Genomic DNA, 20,338 nt, shown 5'->3' with positions numbered 1-20,338 from the left:
TTTTCAACTTTACCTCTCCCCAAACCCCTCCCACCCTGTTAAATAAAATTTATTGCTGAGTTATTTTCTTTAGTTGTACATTTTATGTCTGGTATATTTTATTTTGATTGCTATGGAAGCTGGTATGAAATGTGGGAAGCTCTATGTATCAGTTTATGATGTCTAATTTGAATATTTGTTTCATTTTTAATCGGCCTCTGTTAATACGAACATTAAGCTATTTTATCATTTAATACTATAGTCATTCACAGTTGTGCATGCTAAAATGTTTGAATCAGAGTGCCTTTGTTTTTCTTTTTAAGAATTTTGCCTGCATTTCATAACCAGCCATGCTTATGCAGTTAAAAGTTCAAAGTTTAAAATTCCTATGCATGCTTTCCTTCCCTATGTTGAGATGAAATGCTGTAATTTACTCTTTGATATAGATGTACTTTACCCATATTTGTCTTGGATGACTACATTTTACTCAGTTTTTCTTGTACAGTACATAAACCAACCATTTTCTGACCAAATCCTGCATTTCCTATGTACTGACCTATATTTTATTTTTTTTTTGTTCCCCGATTCCTTATTTTTTTCTTCTGCATTGCTGTTTCCCTTCCCCATTTCATCCTTTTCCCTGTGTGTTCACCTTCCCTTTCCTTGTCTTTTCCCAAATGCCCATTCCCTTCCCTGTCTTATCCTTTATTTTTCCTTGTCCTTGTCTTCATTCCCTGTCTCCATTCCCTATGTTCATGCTTCTGTGCTTGAACAAATGTTCCTCGGACCAACTTGCCCCAATTAACCGCCTTGAACCATGATCCATGACCACCTCACCATTCTGCGGGAACCACCCTTCGTTATGGATGATCTGTTCATCTCCGCTCTTCCTCGACTCTTCTCTCTTCTTGTCTTACGCTGCTTGCTCTTCTCTCCTTCTAAAGATGGTTACGCCCCAAAGTCTGTTTACCCTCTTCGGTATGTTATTGTTAGCACTATACTTTTATTATTGATTTGATTTTTGTTTCACCTTAATTCTTATTTGTAGCTAGCACTTTGGCTTAAAGTTGAATAGTAAATCTTTTGCTATTTTTCTTTGCTATTTAAAACTTTCCATAGACACAAAATTTGTTTTAATGCATGCTGATTTATTTTGCATGGTCTTTAATTTAATATCATTCACATAGCTTTGAGGGTTTATCAGAAATTATTCTTTTCAAAATTCACTGTTCAAAATCTTGATCTTCTTTATTCATTTGTGAGAATGATGAGTTTGAATGAGTGATCATGTTGATGTCTGAATGTTTCATTAATATGTCAGAAAGATAATCTTTAGCTAACTTGCATGTAAAAATTAATTCCATTTTTGGATTACCTCTCTGTGACTCCAAAAAAGGTGTTTATGGAGATGTGCAGCGTGTGAAGATTTTGTACAATAAGAAAGACAGTGCTCTAATACAGATGGCTGATGGAAACCAGTCACAACTGGGTAAGATTCAACTATGTGTCATCTATATGGCTTCAATCTGATTTCAAATGTATAATGTAAACCTGTGAATAAAAACAAACTTCTTTATATCAGTAAGAAACCGTTTATTAATAGCCAGGGTTCACAGTGTCATGTTAATTTTCACATTTTAATGTGAATAGTTGTACGTGATAAACATATTTGTATTTTTGTGCTATTCTCTTACCATTTCTTGCTTGGAGTTTAATGGAAAAAGGTTTTGCCTTTAAGATTGAAATAACAGTTTCACCTAAGAATTATGATACACGTATTAAAAGATTCTATAAGCATTTTTCATTTCTGGTTACTCCCTATAATTGAAGTTAACTGTTTATATAGTCCATAGAATCCAGATTAACGCCATGTTAATTTTAATTCTTCTAAGGTCATTTGAAAGTATTTGACTGAACTTAGTAGAGTTACATGAAGTGTATTTTAGAGATACCAGGTTACTATAAAATGAAAAACTTAAACCAAGTGCCCCACTTTAATCCTTTTTGGAACCTTAAAATGTACTTCAACAAGTTTCACTTAGATTATTAGATAAATAATTGATCACTTAATTAGCATCTCATTCAACTTCATACACAAAGCCAAATCACGTAAATCCAGAAGGTAGTTGCATATTCACAGTGTGATTGACTGTAAATGTCAGTATGATCTTAGCTTATAATTCTGTTCATTAAGATTCGGGGATGATGGTACCTCAGACCATGTGTATTCACATTATTAATTTTGAAATTTACCATTTTTGGTGTAAAAACTGGTGTATTTTTGCTATTATATCCAGTGAGACTCACAGACTAACAACATGATAAACCAGACCTTTTAGTCTTTGGCTTCAGGTAGAAGTTTGAAATTCAGTTTCTTACCAACTGTTAGGGTAGCCCAGGCAATGTATTACCAGCAACCCACACCAGGACTCTTGCCTGGGAAATTCCGTGGACGGAAGAACCTGATAGGCTATAGTCCATGGTGTAGATAAGCGTCAGACACAACTGAGTGACTTCATTTTCACTTTTCACTTTCATGCATTGGAGAAGGAAATGGCAACCCACTCCAGTATTCTTGCCTAGAGAATCCCAGGGACGGAGGAGCCTGGTGGGTTGCTGTCTGTGGGTTCGCACAGACTCGAACACGACTGAAGTGACAGCAGCAGCAGCAGGCAATGTGTAAAATTTTACATATCTGGCTTTCAATTTAAAAAAATGGAGATGTCTATCTTTAGTGGAAATTATATAAAAGTGCTGATTGTGTCGTCGTGTGTCTGTGTGTGTGTTAGTCATTCAGTCCTATATAACTCTTTGCGACTCCATGGACTGTAGCCTGCCAGTCTCCTCTGTCCATGAAATGTTCTTGCATGAAATGCAAGAATACTAGAGTGGGTTGCCACTCCCTTCTCCAGGGATATTCCTGACCCGGGGATCAAAGCCAGGTCTCCTCCTGCATTGCAGGCAGATTTTTTTACCACCTGAGCCCCCAGGGAAGCTGCTTGATTATGTCATAGATGCCCATTATTCTTTTCTTCTTTTTCTCCTTATGTACATTTCTGTACTCTGGTTAGGGATAGTCATTGCCATTATCTTTATGTACTTTATAAGAAGTCTTTTACAGTGTTTCATAGTTGACAAAGCATTCTCAAATTTTTATTTCTTTTTTCTCACTGTGTGAGCTGTGGGTGGTTTGTTGTTCAGTTAGTTGCTAAGTTGTGTTCGATTCTCTGCACGCCAGGCTCCTCTGTCTTCCGCTGTCTACCAGAGTTTGCTCAAATTCACATCCTTTAAATCAGTGATGCTATCTAACGATCTCATTCTCTGCCACCCCCTTCTCCTTTTGCTTTCAGTCTTTCCACATTACCCTTAATAAATAAGGGATACACAGTCATTATGGTTGAAAGTACCTGTTCATCAAATTCTCCCGGATACTTTTTGGTTTTTTATAGAAGGACTGTTTAAATAAGTGATGCTTTAATTCTTACTATACTTGTATTAGTCTGCTTGGGCTGCCATAACAAAATGCAACAAACTGAGTGACTAAAAAAACAGAAATTTGTTTTCTTAAGTTCTGGAGACCAGTAGTTAGGTGACAACAGATTTGGTTTCTGGAGAGGACTTTCCTTCCTGGCTTGCAGACTGGCTTCCTTCTCCATGTGTCCTCACATGGCCTTTCCTGGGAGCCTTCCTCAGCCTCTGAGGTGCTGATATCCTTTCCTGTACTTAAAAGGACATCAGTCTTACTGGATTAGGGCCTCACCCTTATGACCTCTTTTAACCTGAATTCTGTCTGTAAAGGCCCTGCCTCCAGATAGTCACATTGAGGGGTTAAAGCTTCAGTATATGAAGTTTGGTATAATACAATTCACTGCCTAACAGTATTTACTTACATTTTAAAATCTTTTATGGCTAATTTTTATAAATTATAAAAGATAAAATTTTTATCTTTTCACTAAAGCTTTGCTTACTAATAGCATGACATAGTTTTTGGACTATGTGTAGTGGCAAATTTCTCATTGCTGCTAGGTTAGATTTTGCTTTCTTGAAGTATATGTCCATAAACGGACTCACACCATTAAATCCTTTAAAACACAAATCCTATGCAAAACTAGGATGTGCTATGGAAAAAAATAAGTGAAACTTTTTTTAATATAATATACTTTGTTTATGGACTCTGTTCTTTTTGGTTTTCATGGGACTCTATTTGGGAAATATACTCAGTTGTTTTATAATATAAGCAAATATTTTTATGCTCAGAAAGTAGTATGGGAGAAATAAATGGCAAGGTATAGTCAGTAGTATTCAAGTGTGAATGGAATTATTGCAAATCTTAAAGGCCCTGTTAAATCATTTTAGACCAGAGTTTTAAAATTTGCAAACATTAAAGATGTTTCCATTTCTACTATAGCCTATTTAACTAATATACTAGAATTTTCTTAAATTAGGTAGTTTAGGAATAATAGAATTTGTAAATTATGTTTGAAATAGTATACTGATCTTCAGTGATTAAATGAATTCTAAGTACCAAAGAGTAGTTCTTTGTTAAAATAATTATTTCTCCAATTCATATTTTCAAGAACTACTTACAAAAGAGCCTCAACTGTTTTTAGACCATGTGTAGCTGCCATCTCAAAAGTATACTAAGTTTTTCATAATAGATCTTTACCTACTCTCTAGCAAAATGTGCTATAGCGGGAGTATTTATAACATACAGCAGTGTTAAATATATTTGTCATGTTGTACGTTACATCCTTAGTACCTCTTTGTCTTATAATTGGGAGAGTAAGTTTGTTTTTACAAATTAGGGAAGCTATAAATGAAAAAGATTTTTCAGAATGGTACCTTATACTTTTATAGCATTTTCCTTTTCAGACCTGTTTTATATTTAACTGGTTTATTCTATACAAGTAAGTATGACAAGATGCATGGATTTAACAAGTTCTGGGTATCTCCTGTGTCAGACTGTGTACTGTAGTGTACTAATCAAATTAAAAACATTTGAGAGTAGGGATTTTGTTCTCAATTCCCTGCTCTTCCATATTGCCTTTACCTCTCTGTTGTTAATACTCTAATACTTTGATTTGAGTAGTCAAATAGACATTCAGTTTAGCTAAACTATATGACTTATGACATGGTTTTCTTCAGTTGTGACTACTTGAATAAAACATAAAACATATAACTGTTCTCTAATCTCAGACCAGTTCATTTAGTTCAAAAGTAACCCAGCTGCTGCCTCAAGAAGTAGGCATGTGATGTTCTGTGTTTAGGCACTGTGCTGTGTGCTGGGGTAGAGACACTGGTTCCTGCTTTCCTGTATCTTACAGTCTGAACGAGGATAATAATGAAAATGTGTTGAATTTATAAAAAGAAATAGAACTGTATGGGGACTATCTAGTAAGGTTCTGAACCTTTTCTGAAGAGTGAAGAAAGAGTCCTCTTTAGGAAGTAACACAGACGAATAACTTAGGAAAGATAGTGAAGGAGATAGGAAATTGCTATAAATAGAAAAGCATGCATTAGGCTAAAGATAAAACACTAGTATTTGCTTAAAAAAAAATGTTTTGTACACCTGAAAACTTAAGTACAAGGAGGATAGTACTAAGATACTGTAAGTTCCATGAGGGTCAGGATGGTTCTTATCTTACCATTTGATTCTCAACACTAAGAAAGTTACTAGTATTATAAAATATCAATAAAATATTCATTCCAGGAGGTTTGAGAAAGATGTTAGGGTCAGACTGAGAAATGTAGAAGATATGTTGAAGAATAAGTTGAGTCTTCATCCCTAAGGATTTTAAGCAGGTAGTGATACAGATTTGTAAGAATGGGGGAACACAGAGAAAAATCCAACAAGACAAATTGGGAGACTGATTTGAGTTATACAGATAAAAAGTAATGGCAGTGGAAAGTGTAGAAATAGATGAATTTGAGGGATAATTAGGAGGAAGGGTTTCATAGGACTTGGCAGTTAGGATATTGAGCAGAAGGGAGAAAAAGTTAAAGTTTCTGGGGCATTATCAGCAGACCTGTCAAGGAAGATACTCATTCTGGATTTTCATTCTATGAAAGAAGCTGGCTTCTTTGCCTCAGTGCCTTGTTGAGTGCAGATGAATTTGTTTTGTCACCAGTGGCTATTGTAAATTCATGATTCATTTTAAAACCATAGCAAAATTAGGTATTTCAACTATTCTAAGAATTATTGTAATATTTTTGCTTTGAATGGTGATATTGTTTATTAATAGGCATTCTTCCTCTTTATAGCCATGAATCATCTTAATGGACAGAAGATGTATGGAAAAATTATTCGTGTTACTCTGTCTAAACATCAGACTGTACAACTACCTCGAGAGGGACTTGATGATCAAGGGCTAACAAAAGATTTTGGTAATTCCCCATTGCATCGTTTTAAGAAACCTGGATCCAAAAATTTTCAGAATATTTTCCCTCCTTCTGCAACCCTTCACCTATCCAATATCCCGTAAGTATTAAAGACAGAGTAGTTTATTAAGGATATACATTTTAGGAATAAAATATAAAATTTTTTAATAATGTTTTTACTCTTTTTTCCATCTAATTTTCCCAGTCCTTCAGTAGCAGAAGAAGATCTCCGAACACTGTTTGCTAACACTGGGGGCACTGTGAAAGCATTTAAGTTTTTTCAGTAAGCAAGCTTTCTTGTCTTTAAATTAGTGACTTGATAGAAGTAAAAGTTTTCTTCGAGTAGTTGTTTTCATTTCTAGATATCTTTTGATCCTGGAATGAGCAAAAGTATTTAAGCCATTCTGATTTTTATGAAGTATCTAATTTTATAATTTTGTTTCAGAAGAGATCACAAAATGGCTCTTCTTCAGATGGCAACAGTGGAAGAAGCTATTCAGGCCTTGATTGATCTTCATAATTATAACCTTGGTGAAAACCATCATCTGAGAGTGTCTTTCTCCAAGTCAACAATTTAAAAAGGGGGGGAGATGAAGATTGAGGGTGAATCACATTGTTTGGTGTCATCACCTATTGACTGTTCAGAAAAGTGGGGACCAGAGTTTGATTTTTTGTTGTTTTTTTTTTCCATGCTGTTATCATTCCTTGGTTATAAAATGAAATGGCGTATGTAAAGGCAGAGTTATTAACTGCTCTCTTTCATCTGTTCTGTAGGGAAGCCATTTTTGTCTGTTTGAAATTTTAGTTTAATTTTACTTTCCTTTTTCAACTTAGTTGACATACGTGCCTTAAAAAGGAAACTAGTGTTGCTATTGTGCATTTACTAGAAAAAAGGAATTGGTTGTCTAGGGCACATTGTTAAATGGGAATTAACAATATGTTTAGGCAGGGGTGTGTAAAAAGGTTAAGTTTTTTTTTCCTCCTGCTTGGAACTTATTTTGAATTATTGGCTTGTCATATTTCTTTATTTAATCAGATAAGATACATGATACTGAAAGAATAAAGCAGCTTTTTTTTTTCAGTTTTTACTACCTTAGGCTTTATTGCTTTAAAAAAACATTGGCCTTTTATATCTCACAATTCTGGTCTAGATTCAGTTATGAATGTAGGCATTAGTTAAAATTAACAAGATGCAGAGTATTACTTTCTTAAGACAACAAAGTGATTTCTGTAAGTTTGAGCCCTATGTGGAAAAGCATTGTGGAATCTTAACCTTTTTGTACACACTCTTGTGGGACGTATCATATAAATGTCAGCACTAAGTAATGTCTTGTTTGTGGCTGAATATTTTTCGTAGATGTTTTTGAAGTTGACATGACTTATGTGCATTTAAATATATATTGCCATCCTTAGTTTGTAATTAAGATTTGGAATATGGTTGTGGATTTCTGAGCATGTGCAGACCGGTCTAGCTAGTTCAGGAACTGGTGCATGTATTTTTCAAAGATAAAAGAAAGTGTACTGCAAAAATTTGCAGGAAGATTAATTTTGTGGCAGTTTTCTAAAACTGACAACCAGGTGGGACCAAAGTTTATGTGCCTTTAGTCTTAATTTACCTTGCATTGTAATATTCAGTTTTAATAAATCTTCAAAATATTTTGTATTTAGGAATAGATCTGACTTTAATAAAAACATGGCTCAGAATCTACAGGTCAAATTAATTTGAACAGTTCTTGTCAATCTGAATTGTTGATTCTGTTTAAATGACCAATACTTTTTTGAAATTGATGTACTTAGTTTCAAGATTCATAGATTCTGTTATCTATGTAGACAGAATGGTCATGTATATTTTCTATTAGTTGAGTTTTTACATCTTTAGAAATGTAAAATTCAGTATAGTTTGAAAGCGGCACAATTAAAAATTAATTTTCTAACAAAGTTGGGAGGTTTGATGGTTGTTTAATTTCCTTTTGTGTGTACTCTGCTTACCTCTGTAGCATGCTCAATAAACACTTCTGTAGCTCTGTACTCACCTCTTCTGTCTTTCTCTGCTGCCTTTTCTCTCTCTTTGTTTTCACTCCACTGTGCTTCTGAATTCATGTTTATTCTCTGCCAGGGTGGGAAAGGAGTAATAGTAATACAATTCTATGACTTTATACCATAAATAAATCTAGATGCTGTGAAAATATACCAGCTGTTTTTTTTTTTTTTAATTTGAAAGATGGTAACTGCTTTTCAGGAGGACACAAACATTTCCCACCCTGTTACAATCTACTGCTTTAAAGACATAACTTTTATTGTATCTTGTTAATTCTTTCTATCTCTTTTGTTGTTGTTGTTTTTTTTCCAGTAGACTTCTGCACTAATAGATCTTTTGGATTTGCCATGCTTTCTTGCTGCAGTTTCATCTTTCATCTTTTGTGTCTGCTAAAGATTTCCTACTTTGTGAGTTTTAACAAAGGATACTTGATGTTACTGAGAAGAAACAGAATCACACCATCTGCTTTTGCTTTGGGTGGGAGGGAAGATGCACATTAGGGTATTTAAAAACTTAAGGGTAATTTGTGATATTACCGTTTTCACTTTTTAAATGGTTTCAGTTAGGGTACTATTTTGTATTAAAATATTTTGGGGGGGTTCACTTTTGTCAGTAGTTAGGCATATTGGTGTCAGATAACTTTGCAGTTACTCATGTTCCTTAAGTTTGTTCTGTTATAACTGACAAATATGCAAAACTCACACATTAGGGAAATTAAAAACAAACGGAGTATGCAGCACCTTTCAGTGTGCTATATTAATGCAATAATTAGTCATCTCCAAAAAAGAGAGTCTAGTAAATAAAAATAATTGTGTACATTTGAGTTAACATGAGGGTGATTTGAAAGCTAAGTAATCAAATTTTTTTTCAAGTATCATTGTAGTACAGAAGAACTCTAGCAACAGTAGATGTGCCTAATATCTATTTAAAAAAAAAAAAAAAAGCCTGTACCATGAATGACTAGTAATTGAGCAGTTTCTTCAGGTGAAGTTTTTCTCAGAATGATTGGGGCAGTAGTTGAAATATCTGAAGTGAAGTGAAAGTCGATCTGTTGTGTCCAGCTCTTTGTGACCTCCTGGACTGTACTCCTCCAGGCTCCTCTATCCATGGAATTCTCCAGGAAAAAATACTGGAGTGGGCTGCCATTTCCATCTCTAGGGAATCTTCCCAACCCAGGAATCGAACCCCGGTCTCCTGCATTGCAGACAGACTCTTTACCATCTGAGCCACCAGGGAATCAAGTAGGTGCTACCCCTTTTCAGATAGTCCCTTACGGCAGCGGGGATTGGCTTGTAAGAAGAAAACAGAGGTCCTGAAATGTGTGTGGGAAATGAGGTTGCTTCCTTACTGAGCTGGGAAGAGTTCCCATTGTCTCTGAGGGGGGAGTGACCAGAAGCCCAAGTTTTTCCTGCCTAGGAGTAACAGATTCTTCAGCTTTCTACAGTGCACTCCAGTGCAACCTTCCTTCCAAAGTTCAAGCCCATGAAGTGGGAGTTTTGACATTCTAGAATATTTTCATATATTAACTCAGTCCTTAGCATATAGTAAATTATTTTAAGTGTTAATGTGAAAACAGCTTTGTCCTTGTCATTATTACCACTTAGATGCCTCTGTCTTACCTCTTAGATATCTCTAAGATAAGAGGAATGAACTAGCTAACAATGACCTGTTCTTAAGATACACTGCTTGTTCCTAGAGGCCTTTCCTTGAATATTAAAGAGATAACTTGATTTTTTTTTTCTACAACAGAGAAAAATTGATTTTTTTTTTTACATAGATTTTTTTTTAAATACCTACTTGAGGAATGGATTCATGTATATTTAATGTTAGAAATCTAATTTAGTATTTGAAAGCAACTGAGAACACCCTAGCTTAACAAGGGATAATAAGGAATCATTATATTTAGTTAACATTAGAGATACTAATACTTTAGAGGCATTTTAACTTCAAAATATAATTTTAATATTAACCTTATGAATTTTATTAATTATGTGGTGGTTAATTTGTTCATTAGTTCTATTTTGGGTCACCATACAGTTTGAAGGAAAAGGAAAAGTTACTTTTCTAAGTCTTAGTATCCCTTATGTATTTATATAAAATGTAGGCAATAAATTCTGCTTTTCCCACCTCACAGGGTACTGTGAAGTTCAAATAGTATGAATGAAGAAATACTATGCACTTGATAAATTTGTAGGAGGAAAAGTTGCAATGCCAGTTTCATGTCTGCCAGATCGAGTTACCAGCAATAAATAATACCCTGATGTCTTTCTTTTTGCTACGGAGGAATATTTTCATGTTTTTAAAAAGTGTTGCATCTGGTAAAGCAAAAAGATGTAGAAAGCAAGTCTATAATGCATCCCAAAGCCAAATGAAAGGAGACTGGATTTAGCCTTATATTTCCTGTTTGAATTATTTGGTAGCCCAGTAATAAAACCATAGATCCGTAATTGGGAACTTCATTAAAAATTAGATCTTCTATGTACACACCTTTAAAGGTGCTGCGCAACTTGGAGATAACCCTAACCCTTGTCCTGGAGCTCTGTGAGAGGGAAGGTGGTCTAGAGCAGCTCGGACGTCAGGATGGCCTCACTGCCTTAGTATTTTTAAATAGCGTAAATCTGAAAACATGTTTTTCATTCAGGAGAAAAGGATATGGAACTGTTCAGGGAAATTGAACATACATGGGTTTCTATTTTGGCTAAATATCTGTTTCAAGACATATTCAGGAGAAAAATCTCAATTTTAAGTCACAGGATTAGAGTATGTGTACCAATTATCAAAACCTTTAATTTTGGAGTTACTCTTTATTTTCCTAAATACACTTATTCCCTTTATCTTTTTTTTGTTTTATATTTTACAAATAATGTACAAATGTTAAAGACAAGAAGAGGTTGCCCCACATTAAAGACAAAATGAAGTATTCAAATATGCAGAAAAATATGAAGAGCATATAATAAACACCTGTGCACACTTACTCTTGCTGCCTAATACTTTCCATACTTTGTGTAATTTTAATGTATGACAAAACAGATTGAACTGACATCATTTTTGTACTCTCTCTGATCTTAACCCCCATATACCCCTTCTACAGGTAATCATTACCTTGAATTTAGTATGTTTTAAACTCAGTGGTTGTTTCCAAAAGGGATTTGTTCTGTAGTCTATGGCTTTAAAAAAAATACTGCAAAATTTATGTTTAAATGGTACAATATTTTGTTCAACACACTTTAAAATTTTTTTAAGATTAGGATGTCTGAACATTAATGGCTCCTTACCAAATCTTATGACATTTAACCAGTTTTAAGATTTTTAAATCAATTCCTTCAGTAAATATTGTTTAAGTTTTTTGAGTCTCAAGTTTCTTCTAAGGCAAAGTTGTGAAAACTAAACGAGAAATTTTTATGTGTGAGATCCTCAAATACAGATATACCCTTTCTAGCTTTAGATTATAGCTGCCCTTGGTGCAACTTAATGCCTCCCTCTCATTTCAGTGGACAGAAAGAGTATTCCCCTTAATTGGTGTTAGTGCTTAGAAAACAGTAACAAACCTCCATCATTCAGCTTCAGTTACCAACTAAATGTTTCTTGTTCTTCTGTCCACTTACCGCCCGTATTAGCACAAATCCCAGACATATTACGTCATCAGACTTTCTGGGATATTTTCCATGTCATGTTTTACTCCTGCTCATAGTTGCAATTGTGTAAGAATATCAGGGCTAGCCAAGCTTGTCAGCATTACAATTTCTTCAGATCTTAGAACTTTGCTACTCAAAATGTTGTCCCTGTACCGAGGGCAATTAGTATCACCTGGGAGTTATTAGAAACTCAGACTCTCTCAGCCTTGTCTGTGACTTACTGAATCTTCGTTTTTACAAGATTGGCAGGTGTGACCCATCTGGACATTAAAGCTCTATGCTGGTAGAACATTCTTTTCAGTTCAGTGAAAACCAGCTTTTTTCCTTCTTGTGAAAAAATTATAAAGAAAATTTAACAAGTTATTTGAAAGGCCTGTACTGTTAATAACACTAAGGAATAACGGTAGAGCTGAAAAGGACCCTAGGTATATGGTTTTAACCTGTAGTTGAGGTAGGTCAAATGAATAGTTTAGCAACATGTTTGTATAGACTTATCTGTAATTAGAATACAGGTCCCTGGGTTTCCAGTTCAGTCCTATAATGTGGTATATTAATTAAAGCAAATAGAGACCTGCTGTTATTCATAAATTAAAACTACTGGAATTCAGATTCAGTGTGCAAGTTAATAGGTAAATAGCCAATAATAGTAATCAATGATTTTTTTTTATTTAGTAATAAATCCCAGGTTCATGAAAGATCTTCCACATGAATTGATTTTGTTGAATGACTTGAAATTAACACTCTAAAGCCCTGTCTGTATTACATCATGCTTGCATATGTGTGTGCTCACTCAGTCATGTCCGACTCTGTGTGACCCCGTCGACTGCAGCCTGCCAGGCTTCTCTGTCCGTGGGATTTCCCAGGCAAAAATACTGGAGCTGGTTACCATTTCCTTCTCCAGGGGATCTTCCTGACCCAGGGATCCAACCTGAGTCTTCTCTATCTCCTGCATGGGTCGGTGGGTTCTTTACCACTGAGCCATGTGGAAAGCCCCGATTACATCATATGGTATAATAAAATGACCCTTGAGTCATTTTGGTAAATGGACAGCTTGCCTATTCATTGGGCTTCCCTGGATTCATTGAGTGCTGCTTCAATTCCTTTCTCCACGCCAATGAATAGCGAAGTTCTATAGTTGAAATACCTAAGCTTATTGAGTGATGCTGCTGATAACTCAAGTTAGAGCTGTGATATATAAATTCAACTGTGCCATACTATGCTTTCAGGGGCTATTACCCACACCCTTAACATAGTTTTTCATGTTCTTGTGACTTAACAGTTTTCTCCATTGTCTTGCTGAGTATTTCCTGCTTAACCACTCCCATTGCTCTCTCAACCTTGCTACTGCTTTAGCTCTCACTTATATTTATCTTTCTCTTCACCTTTCATCTGTCTCTTCTTTGCAGCTAATTTCTTGCTCCTGTGACTTATGTTTTTATAACTATAACCAATTAAAGTCTTTTCAACTGGTTAATGAACTGATAAATGATACTGCATTGTATGTAATATTTAGATGTTCTGTTTTTGTCTAGTTCAGCTTAAAATCCTTCCTTTTTAAAAATTATTTGACTTGTGGTATTATAACAATTCCAGGTGGTAGAAACCACCAAAGTATCCGGAAATCTGAAGTATTAATGTATTTATCGCTAGTGTGTTCAGTGCTGGTGGAGGAGAATTTGTCAAAAGAATTGGGGTTAAAGAGCTCCCTATCAGGACACTTGTAAAGTTCTAAAAGGTGGTTCCAGTTCACTCAATCACGATTCATAGAAGTTAAAGTGCATATGTTCAAAGGAATAATTACTGTTGTTTCTTAAAGATGTAAGTAAAACAGCCCCATGAAGAGCATAGTTACATTGCAGTAGTTGTCTCTTGCATAAGTTTGGCGTTTTATAATTATAAATGCATTAAATTATAACTTTTTTCTTCTGGAAAAAGCATAGGCATTTACATTAGACTAAACTATTCAAAGACCTTTTTCTGCTACCCAGTAGTTATGAGACCTTTCAAAGCCTTGATTTTCTCGTCTGTAAAATAGAGAAAATATCTACCTCGTATAGAAAGATCCCCTGGAAAAGGAAATGGCAGCCCATTCCAGTGTTCTTATCTGGGAAATCCCATGGGCAGTGGAGCCTGGCAGACTACCGTCCATGGAGTTTCAAAGGAATCATGCTTAAGAAGATAATGCCCAATAGTTTATTTTATAGTTTTTGTTAATCATACTCTCCTGAGCATTAGTTTCGAATTTTGGCATGGTATTTATCTTTCTTGAAATAATAGCATTAATTTCAACCAGTCATGAATACTAAAAATATTACACTCTGTAACAGTGGTATATTTATTGCTAAATCAATATATAGATTAACAGCACCAGCAATAAAACATGGCAAATGTTAAAATACTTTCAAAATAAAAAGGATTATTTTTAGTTTTAAACAATAATTCATGCAAGCACTTTTTAAAATATCAACTGCTGTAGAAACACAGCTTTGAGAATATCTAGTAATATTTTTAAAAATCACCTTTTGAATCAATTTTAGGATGAGATGATTGTAATGTTTTTCTGAACAAATGGAGGGTTTTTTTTTAACTCAAAAGTCCATGGCTGTTTCCTCTGTCCACCACAATGATATAGATTATTTATTGTTAGTTTTTTCCTTTCCTGTTTTTGTTTGGTTAGATAGTAGTTGAGTTTAATTATTTGTCCACATTTATAAAATTATAGTAGAGCACCTGAAGAAGTAGATTTCAGTTTTAAAAGATTGTCAGTGTAAAACATCCAGTATTATGCTTTCAAATGAACCACTAACTTCTAAACCTGAATTTCTAACCAGAAACATAAACCATACTGACCTGTTAACATCTTGAACAAATACTATTAATACTACATGCTAACTAGATGCTGTGATTAAGCATGAAACACAGTTCCTTCTTATCAAGAAGCTTTCAGTCTGGTGTGAAATAATAGCAGTTGTATAGTTGAATAAGTTTTATGGAAAAATTACTGGGTGCTATTGACTTCCCAGGTGGCTCTGTGGTAAAGAATCTGACAGCCACTGCAGGAGACCTGGGTTCGATCCCTGGGTAGGGAAGATCTCCTGAGAGATGGCAACCTACTCCAGTATTCTTGCCTGGGACATCCTGGACAGAGGAGCCTGATGGGCCACAGTTTATGGGATTGCAAAGGAGTTGGACACAACAGTTAAACAACAGTGGGGTGCTATTAGAATATATTCAACTTTTATCTGTAAGGATTCCTGGAGGTACATTTGAAACTTGAACAACATGGGGGTCAGGTGCTTATAAAGTTTTATAGTCCTTCCTCTGTACCTTTGGTTCCACATGTGGGGATTCAACTGAGGATCCTGTAGTACTACAACATGTATTTATTGAAAAAAGCCCATGTTTAAGTGGACCTGTGTAGGCCAAACTTGTGTTGTCCAAGGGTAAACTAGTTATAGTTGAGAGCTGGGTTAGAGGGAGGGGTGAGGAAGGGAAGTGTTGAAGACTGAATAGTTTGTTAAAAAAAAAATAGTACTGAGTCAAGATTGTGGCACCCTGGAGAAACTAAAAGTTCAACATTGCTAGGTCATATAGAGATGACACAAGGAAGCAGTAGAGAAATGTATTTTGGTATGAAAAGTTCAAATTATGGGCCAGGCTAAAGCACTTGGACTCAAGATCATGAGTAAAATGGATATACGAGAAGGGTCTGAGTTGGAGTGACAAAACTGGTCAATTTACCCTGCTTATTAAAATATCTCTTTTAAATGTTCTTTGTTAATTGTAAAAAATCAAACAAGTATTAAATTTGTTTAAACATGTCCTTACAAGAAACTCAAAACTTGATTTTAAATACTTTTAATGAATATAAAATTAAGACTTCTAAAAATACCCTGTTGGATGTCATTAAAAGGAAGACCCTTACTCTAAGGCTGCATTATCCTCTGATGATTTAAATGCCATGGCCATCCTATTCTAATTATATGAAAAGGATTAGAGAAATTCATGAAACAAACATACATGATTTTCGATTATCTTTTTATATGGTAATTTAAGAATATTTTGCCACTAAAACATAGACATATGAGAAGAATGGGAAACAAAGCATGTAAATTACAACAAAAGATTTAAAATGAAATCTCAGACCCATTTTAGTCACTGTACTTTTAGGACCATTTTAGACTAACTCAGATTCCCCTAGGAATATTGGTTCACCCTACTAAGCTATTTATGGTGCTCTTTTGGCTTGAGAATTCTGCAGTAGGATCCCTATTCTTACGTAACACAGAAATTTTAAATTTGAAATAGTTTTGTTGAGTCAAAAGTATTAATGTAAAGGAGCAAAGATCCCCTCCATAAAAATGTTTTAACCTTTAAAAATAGTGTCAAGTCCCACCATAAATTTAAATATTACTTGCCAAATAAATATATCAACCATATTTTTAGTTTGATTCAAGCAGAATTACACATGCAATGTATTTTTGAGTTTACAACCACACTCAAAACCAGTTTGACTGAAAATTCAACATAGTTTTCTTCACCATCTGAGATTCTAAATTTGCTCTTTACCTCAGCTTATCATTCGGTACACAAAAGCCAGATATATTTGAGTTTAACGAGAATTACACTTGAAGTCAAATAAGATGTCCTTGGAAATATTGACTTTAATAATAAATAGAATTGCCAACAATATTTGTGGGCATTTGCTTTCTGTCTGATCACTGAATCACTGGAACTCTAGAAGTTCCTTACCAATATATCGTCTCCCTCTGTTTTCTTTCTGCATCTCGTCTTTGTTTTTAGGTCAAATCCCACTTTAAAAATTCTAAAGGATGTCAGTTTTTTTGACACTTATTTGAATTATCACTAAACAAGTTTTAATTAGTTTAATAGTGTTTGGCCTAAGGAGATCAAAGGACTCATTCATCTATATTTAATATATTTACTTCATAAACTCCATACCATCTTGGTCTAACTCATGGTGTAATAAATGCAAAAAAATTGGCAAAATTAATCCAGATTTTGTTTTCATTTGCCGTCTGGTGTTTTTACTGAATTCTTAATCTGAACATGTATACGCAAGCACTAGTATACCGGTAAAAAAGAGTTTTTTTCTGTTAGGGAAGGAGAGCTTAAGTATGTGGTTCCTTGTAGATTTGTTGAAGCAAGAGATAAGAGACAATTCAGGTGATACAAGAAGACAGAAAGCAGAAGTCATACAATATTGTAACAGGATTTTTGAAAGAACACGAGGTTAGATGTGTCTTTTTCTTCTTTGTATTTATACTCAACACCATTGTTGAATATAGAGGTCTGGAGTCACGCGGTGTACCCTTTTCTTTCCCTGTCTGAGTGGGGGGAAAGTATTATGTGTTCTCTAAGAACCTAAATTTACAGTTTTATTTTCTATGATAAAGACATGATCAAAATCAATCATGGACCTAATCTAGCTCTGTTAGATTTGTAGTGCTTGAAGGAGACATGTTCCTTTAATTTGTCTATACAACCAGTACTAAAAGCAAGTTATCCATGCCCTTCAGTCAAAGGAAGATGAAAAAAAGATGTTTTTTTATTCTTGGTCCTGGTTGCTTTTCTATATACCTTTTATCCCTGACAATTTTACATATGTAACATTTCTTCTGTCCTTTCAGAAAATCTTGTACATTTTTATCGTAAGATCCTTTTAGTGCATTTTTGCACAGGACAGCCAGAACTTTCTGCTGTATTCCATCTTTCTCCTATAGGAAGGATGATCATGAAAACATCTTGTCTCCTTTTTCATATAGTGGGGGTGGGGTGGTGGTATGTGGGTTTAATAAAGCTTCAGGAAATGACACATTGGAGCAGTAGCAACAGGAAACACAAATCTGATGTCCTGTGGCTCTGGATTTACAGTTGTGGTCCTGTGTTATGTATTATAATAGCTAGAACGTGAAGAGCATTTGATAGTAACACAGTGCTGAATCTTGTATACACTTACATGTTTAATTCCTGTGGCAACAGAGTGCGTGCAGACTCAGTCACTTCAGTCGTGTCCAACTCTTCGTGACCTTATGGACCACAGCCTGCCAGGCTCGGTCCACGGGATTCTCCGGGCAAGAGTAGGTTGCCATGCCCTCCTCCAGGAGATCTTCCTGAGCCAGGGATCAAACTGTGTCTTTTATGTCTCCTGAATTGGTAGGTGGGTTGTTCATCACTAGCCCTACCCCAGAAGCCTAACAACAAGTGTGAGGCACACATTTCCGTACTAGAGAACGAGGCTCAGGAGGTGTTACTACCAAAGTTGCAAGGTACATAGCAATGCCTGAGCCCATGTTTTAAAAGCTAATCCTTCTACTATCATTTCAGCCCACAGACCTTCAGAGAGAACATTTTATCAGACACCTCCATAAATATGCACAGTTTTCTTTTGACTCAAATGTTTTTTATCCTGTCTTCCTGCCTACCCCAGCCTCTAGGGTTTAGAGCCAAGTGATGAGACAAACACAAAACTAGCCTCACTTTCTGGTGGGGGTGTGTTATCAGACACTAGGTGAGGGTATTCTTTGCTACTGACTAAGTTGGGCATTTCTGTTTTTATTGACATTAATGCACTGAGACCTCAGTCTACTCTGAGTTTCTCAGTACACTGGCCTCCATTTCCACCAGGGACCTACTCTTGCCCTGGCTTCAATATCCACAGATCAGACCTCCCAGGGCATCAGCCTATAATTGGTAACTGGCTCCATTCAACTTGGCAACACTCCCCTGGACGTTCAGTTCAGTTCAGTTCAGTCAGTCAGTCGTGTCCAACCCTTTGTGACCCCATGAACTGTGCCCCGACAGGCCTCCCTGTCCATCACCAACTCCCAGAGTCCACCCAAACCCATGTCCATTGAGTCAGTGATGCCATCCAGCCATCTCATCCTCTGTCATCCCCTTCTCCTTCTGCCTTCAATCTTTTGCAGCATCAGGGTCTTTTCAAATGAGTCAGCTCTTTGCATCAGGTAGGCACCTGCTGTGAAGAACTGACTCATTGGAAAAGACCCTATGCTGGGAAATTTTGAAGGCAGGAGGAGAAGGGGTTGACAGAGGATGAGATGGTTGGATGGCATCACCAACTCGGTGAACATGAGTTTGAGCAAGCTCCAGGAGTTAGTGATGGACAGGGAAGCCTTGAGTGCTGCAGTCCATGGAATTGCAAAGAGTCGGACATGACTGAGTGACTGAACTGACTGATAGCAGTGCATAGTTATATCCTTTCTTGTTAGCATATATTTAAACTTCAAAGGAGAACAGTAGAAATAACAATACATCATTAGCATTACTTTCCAAAAAAATAATAACTTTTATGTTCTTGAAAAGTCTCTAAAGTGAAAGTGTGTCTGGAGATATATGGTAAGTTCCACAGAACATTGAAATTTTTCCCTATAGTGGTATTTCATAATATTACATTCTTCGCCATAATTTACTTTCCAAATTATTCTCTGTGCTGAATTAAACAGAGAGCATAAGCAAACCTAAGTGCTTTAGAGATAAAAAAGCAAAGAGGGTGGAAAAAAGTTCTTTAGCAAATACTCATTCCTCTTGGAAAGTATCATTTTCTTGTGCTGGGTTCTTATAAATATCTGAAATTTGAATCAATCCTAGCCCTCAAAGAGCACACAATTTATTTTGGCAAAGAGGACTGATAGAATACAAAATAGATAAAAATAACCTTTGGTGGTGGTTTAGTCACTAAGTCGAGTCTGACTCTTGTGACCCCAAGTCTGTAGCCTGCCAGGCTGCTCTGTCCATGGGATTTCTCTGGCAAGAATACTAGAATGGGTTGCCATTTCCTCTTGCAGGGGATCTTCCCAACCAATGGGTAGAACTTGGTCTCCTGCATTGCAGGCATCTCTACCCATTCTCTATAGATGATCTGCTTAAACTATGATCTATATGTTATGGCCAAAATACTCCCTGGATATTATCTCCACTCCCGCCTCTCTTACAACCTGATCAAGTGCTCTGACAGTTCTTTACACTGAATATCTAAAACTAAAAGTTTAGTTATCTAAAAGTAGCAAGAGCTACTTTTTTTTCTACCTTAAGTTCATACAGCTCAATATCAGAAAAACAAACAGCCCAGTCAAAAAATGGGCAGAAGACCTAAACAGACATTTCTCCAAAGACATACAGATGGCCAAAAAATACAAGAAAAGATGCTCAACATCACTAATTATCAGAGAAATGCAAATCAAAACTGCAATGAGGTATCACTTCACATCAGTCAGAATGGCCATCATCAAAAAATCTACAAACAATAAATGCTGAAGAGGACGTGGAA

General features: G+C 35.6%; 1 protein-coding gene across 5 annotated transcripts in view; it reads left to right on the top strand.

Annotated features, from left to right (window-relative positions):
* The window catches only part of PTBP2 (polypyrimidine tract binding protein 2), an 83,115-nt gene extending 74,820 nt beyond the window's left edge, over window positions 1–8,295 (top strand). For 3 of the 5 annotated variants that reach the window (XM_043460576.1, XM_043460574.1, XM_043460578.1), the window contains exons 10-14: window positions 924–957; window positions 1,376–1,468; window positions 6,241–6,457; window positions 6,563–6,640; window positions 6,803–8,295. In XM_043460576.1, the coding sequence (XP_043316511.1) occupies window positions 924–957; window positions 1,376–1,468; window positions 6,241–6,457; window positions 6,563–6,640; window positions 6,803–6,935 (555 nt within the window). In that variant the 3' untranslated portion in view covers window positions 6,936–8,295. The remainder of the gene's footprint in view (window positions 1–923; window positions 958–1,375; window positions 1,469–6,240; window positions 6,458–6,562; window positions 6,641–6,802) is intronic. The other 2 variants (XM_043460577.1, XM_043460575.1) reach the window with 1 other exon arrangement.
* Window positions 8,296–20,338: the final 12,043 nt, after the last annotated feature.

This window comes from Cervus canadensis, chromosome 2, assembly GCF_019320065.1.
Source record: "Cervus canadensis isolate Bull #8, Minnesota chromosome 2, ASM1932006v1, whole genome shotgun sequence".
Taxonomy (NCBI): domain Eukaryota; kingdom Metazoa; phylum Chordata; class Mammalia; order Artiodactyla; family Cervidae; genus Cervus; species Cervus canadensis.
This window is presented reverse-complemented; position numbering and strand designations above follow the sequence as displayed.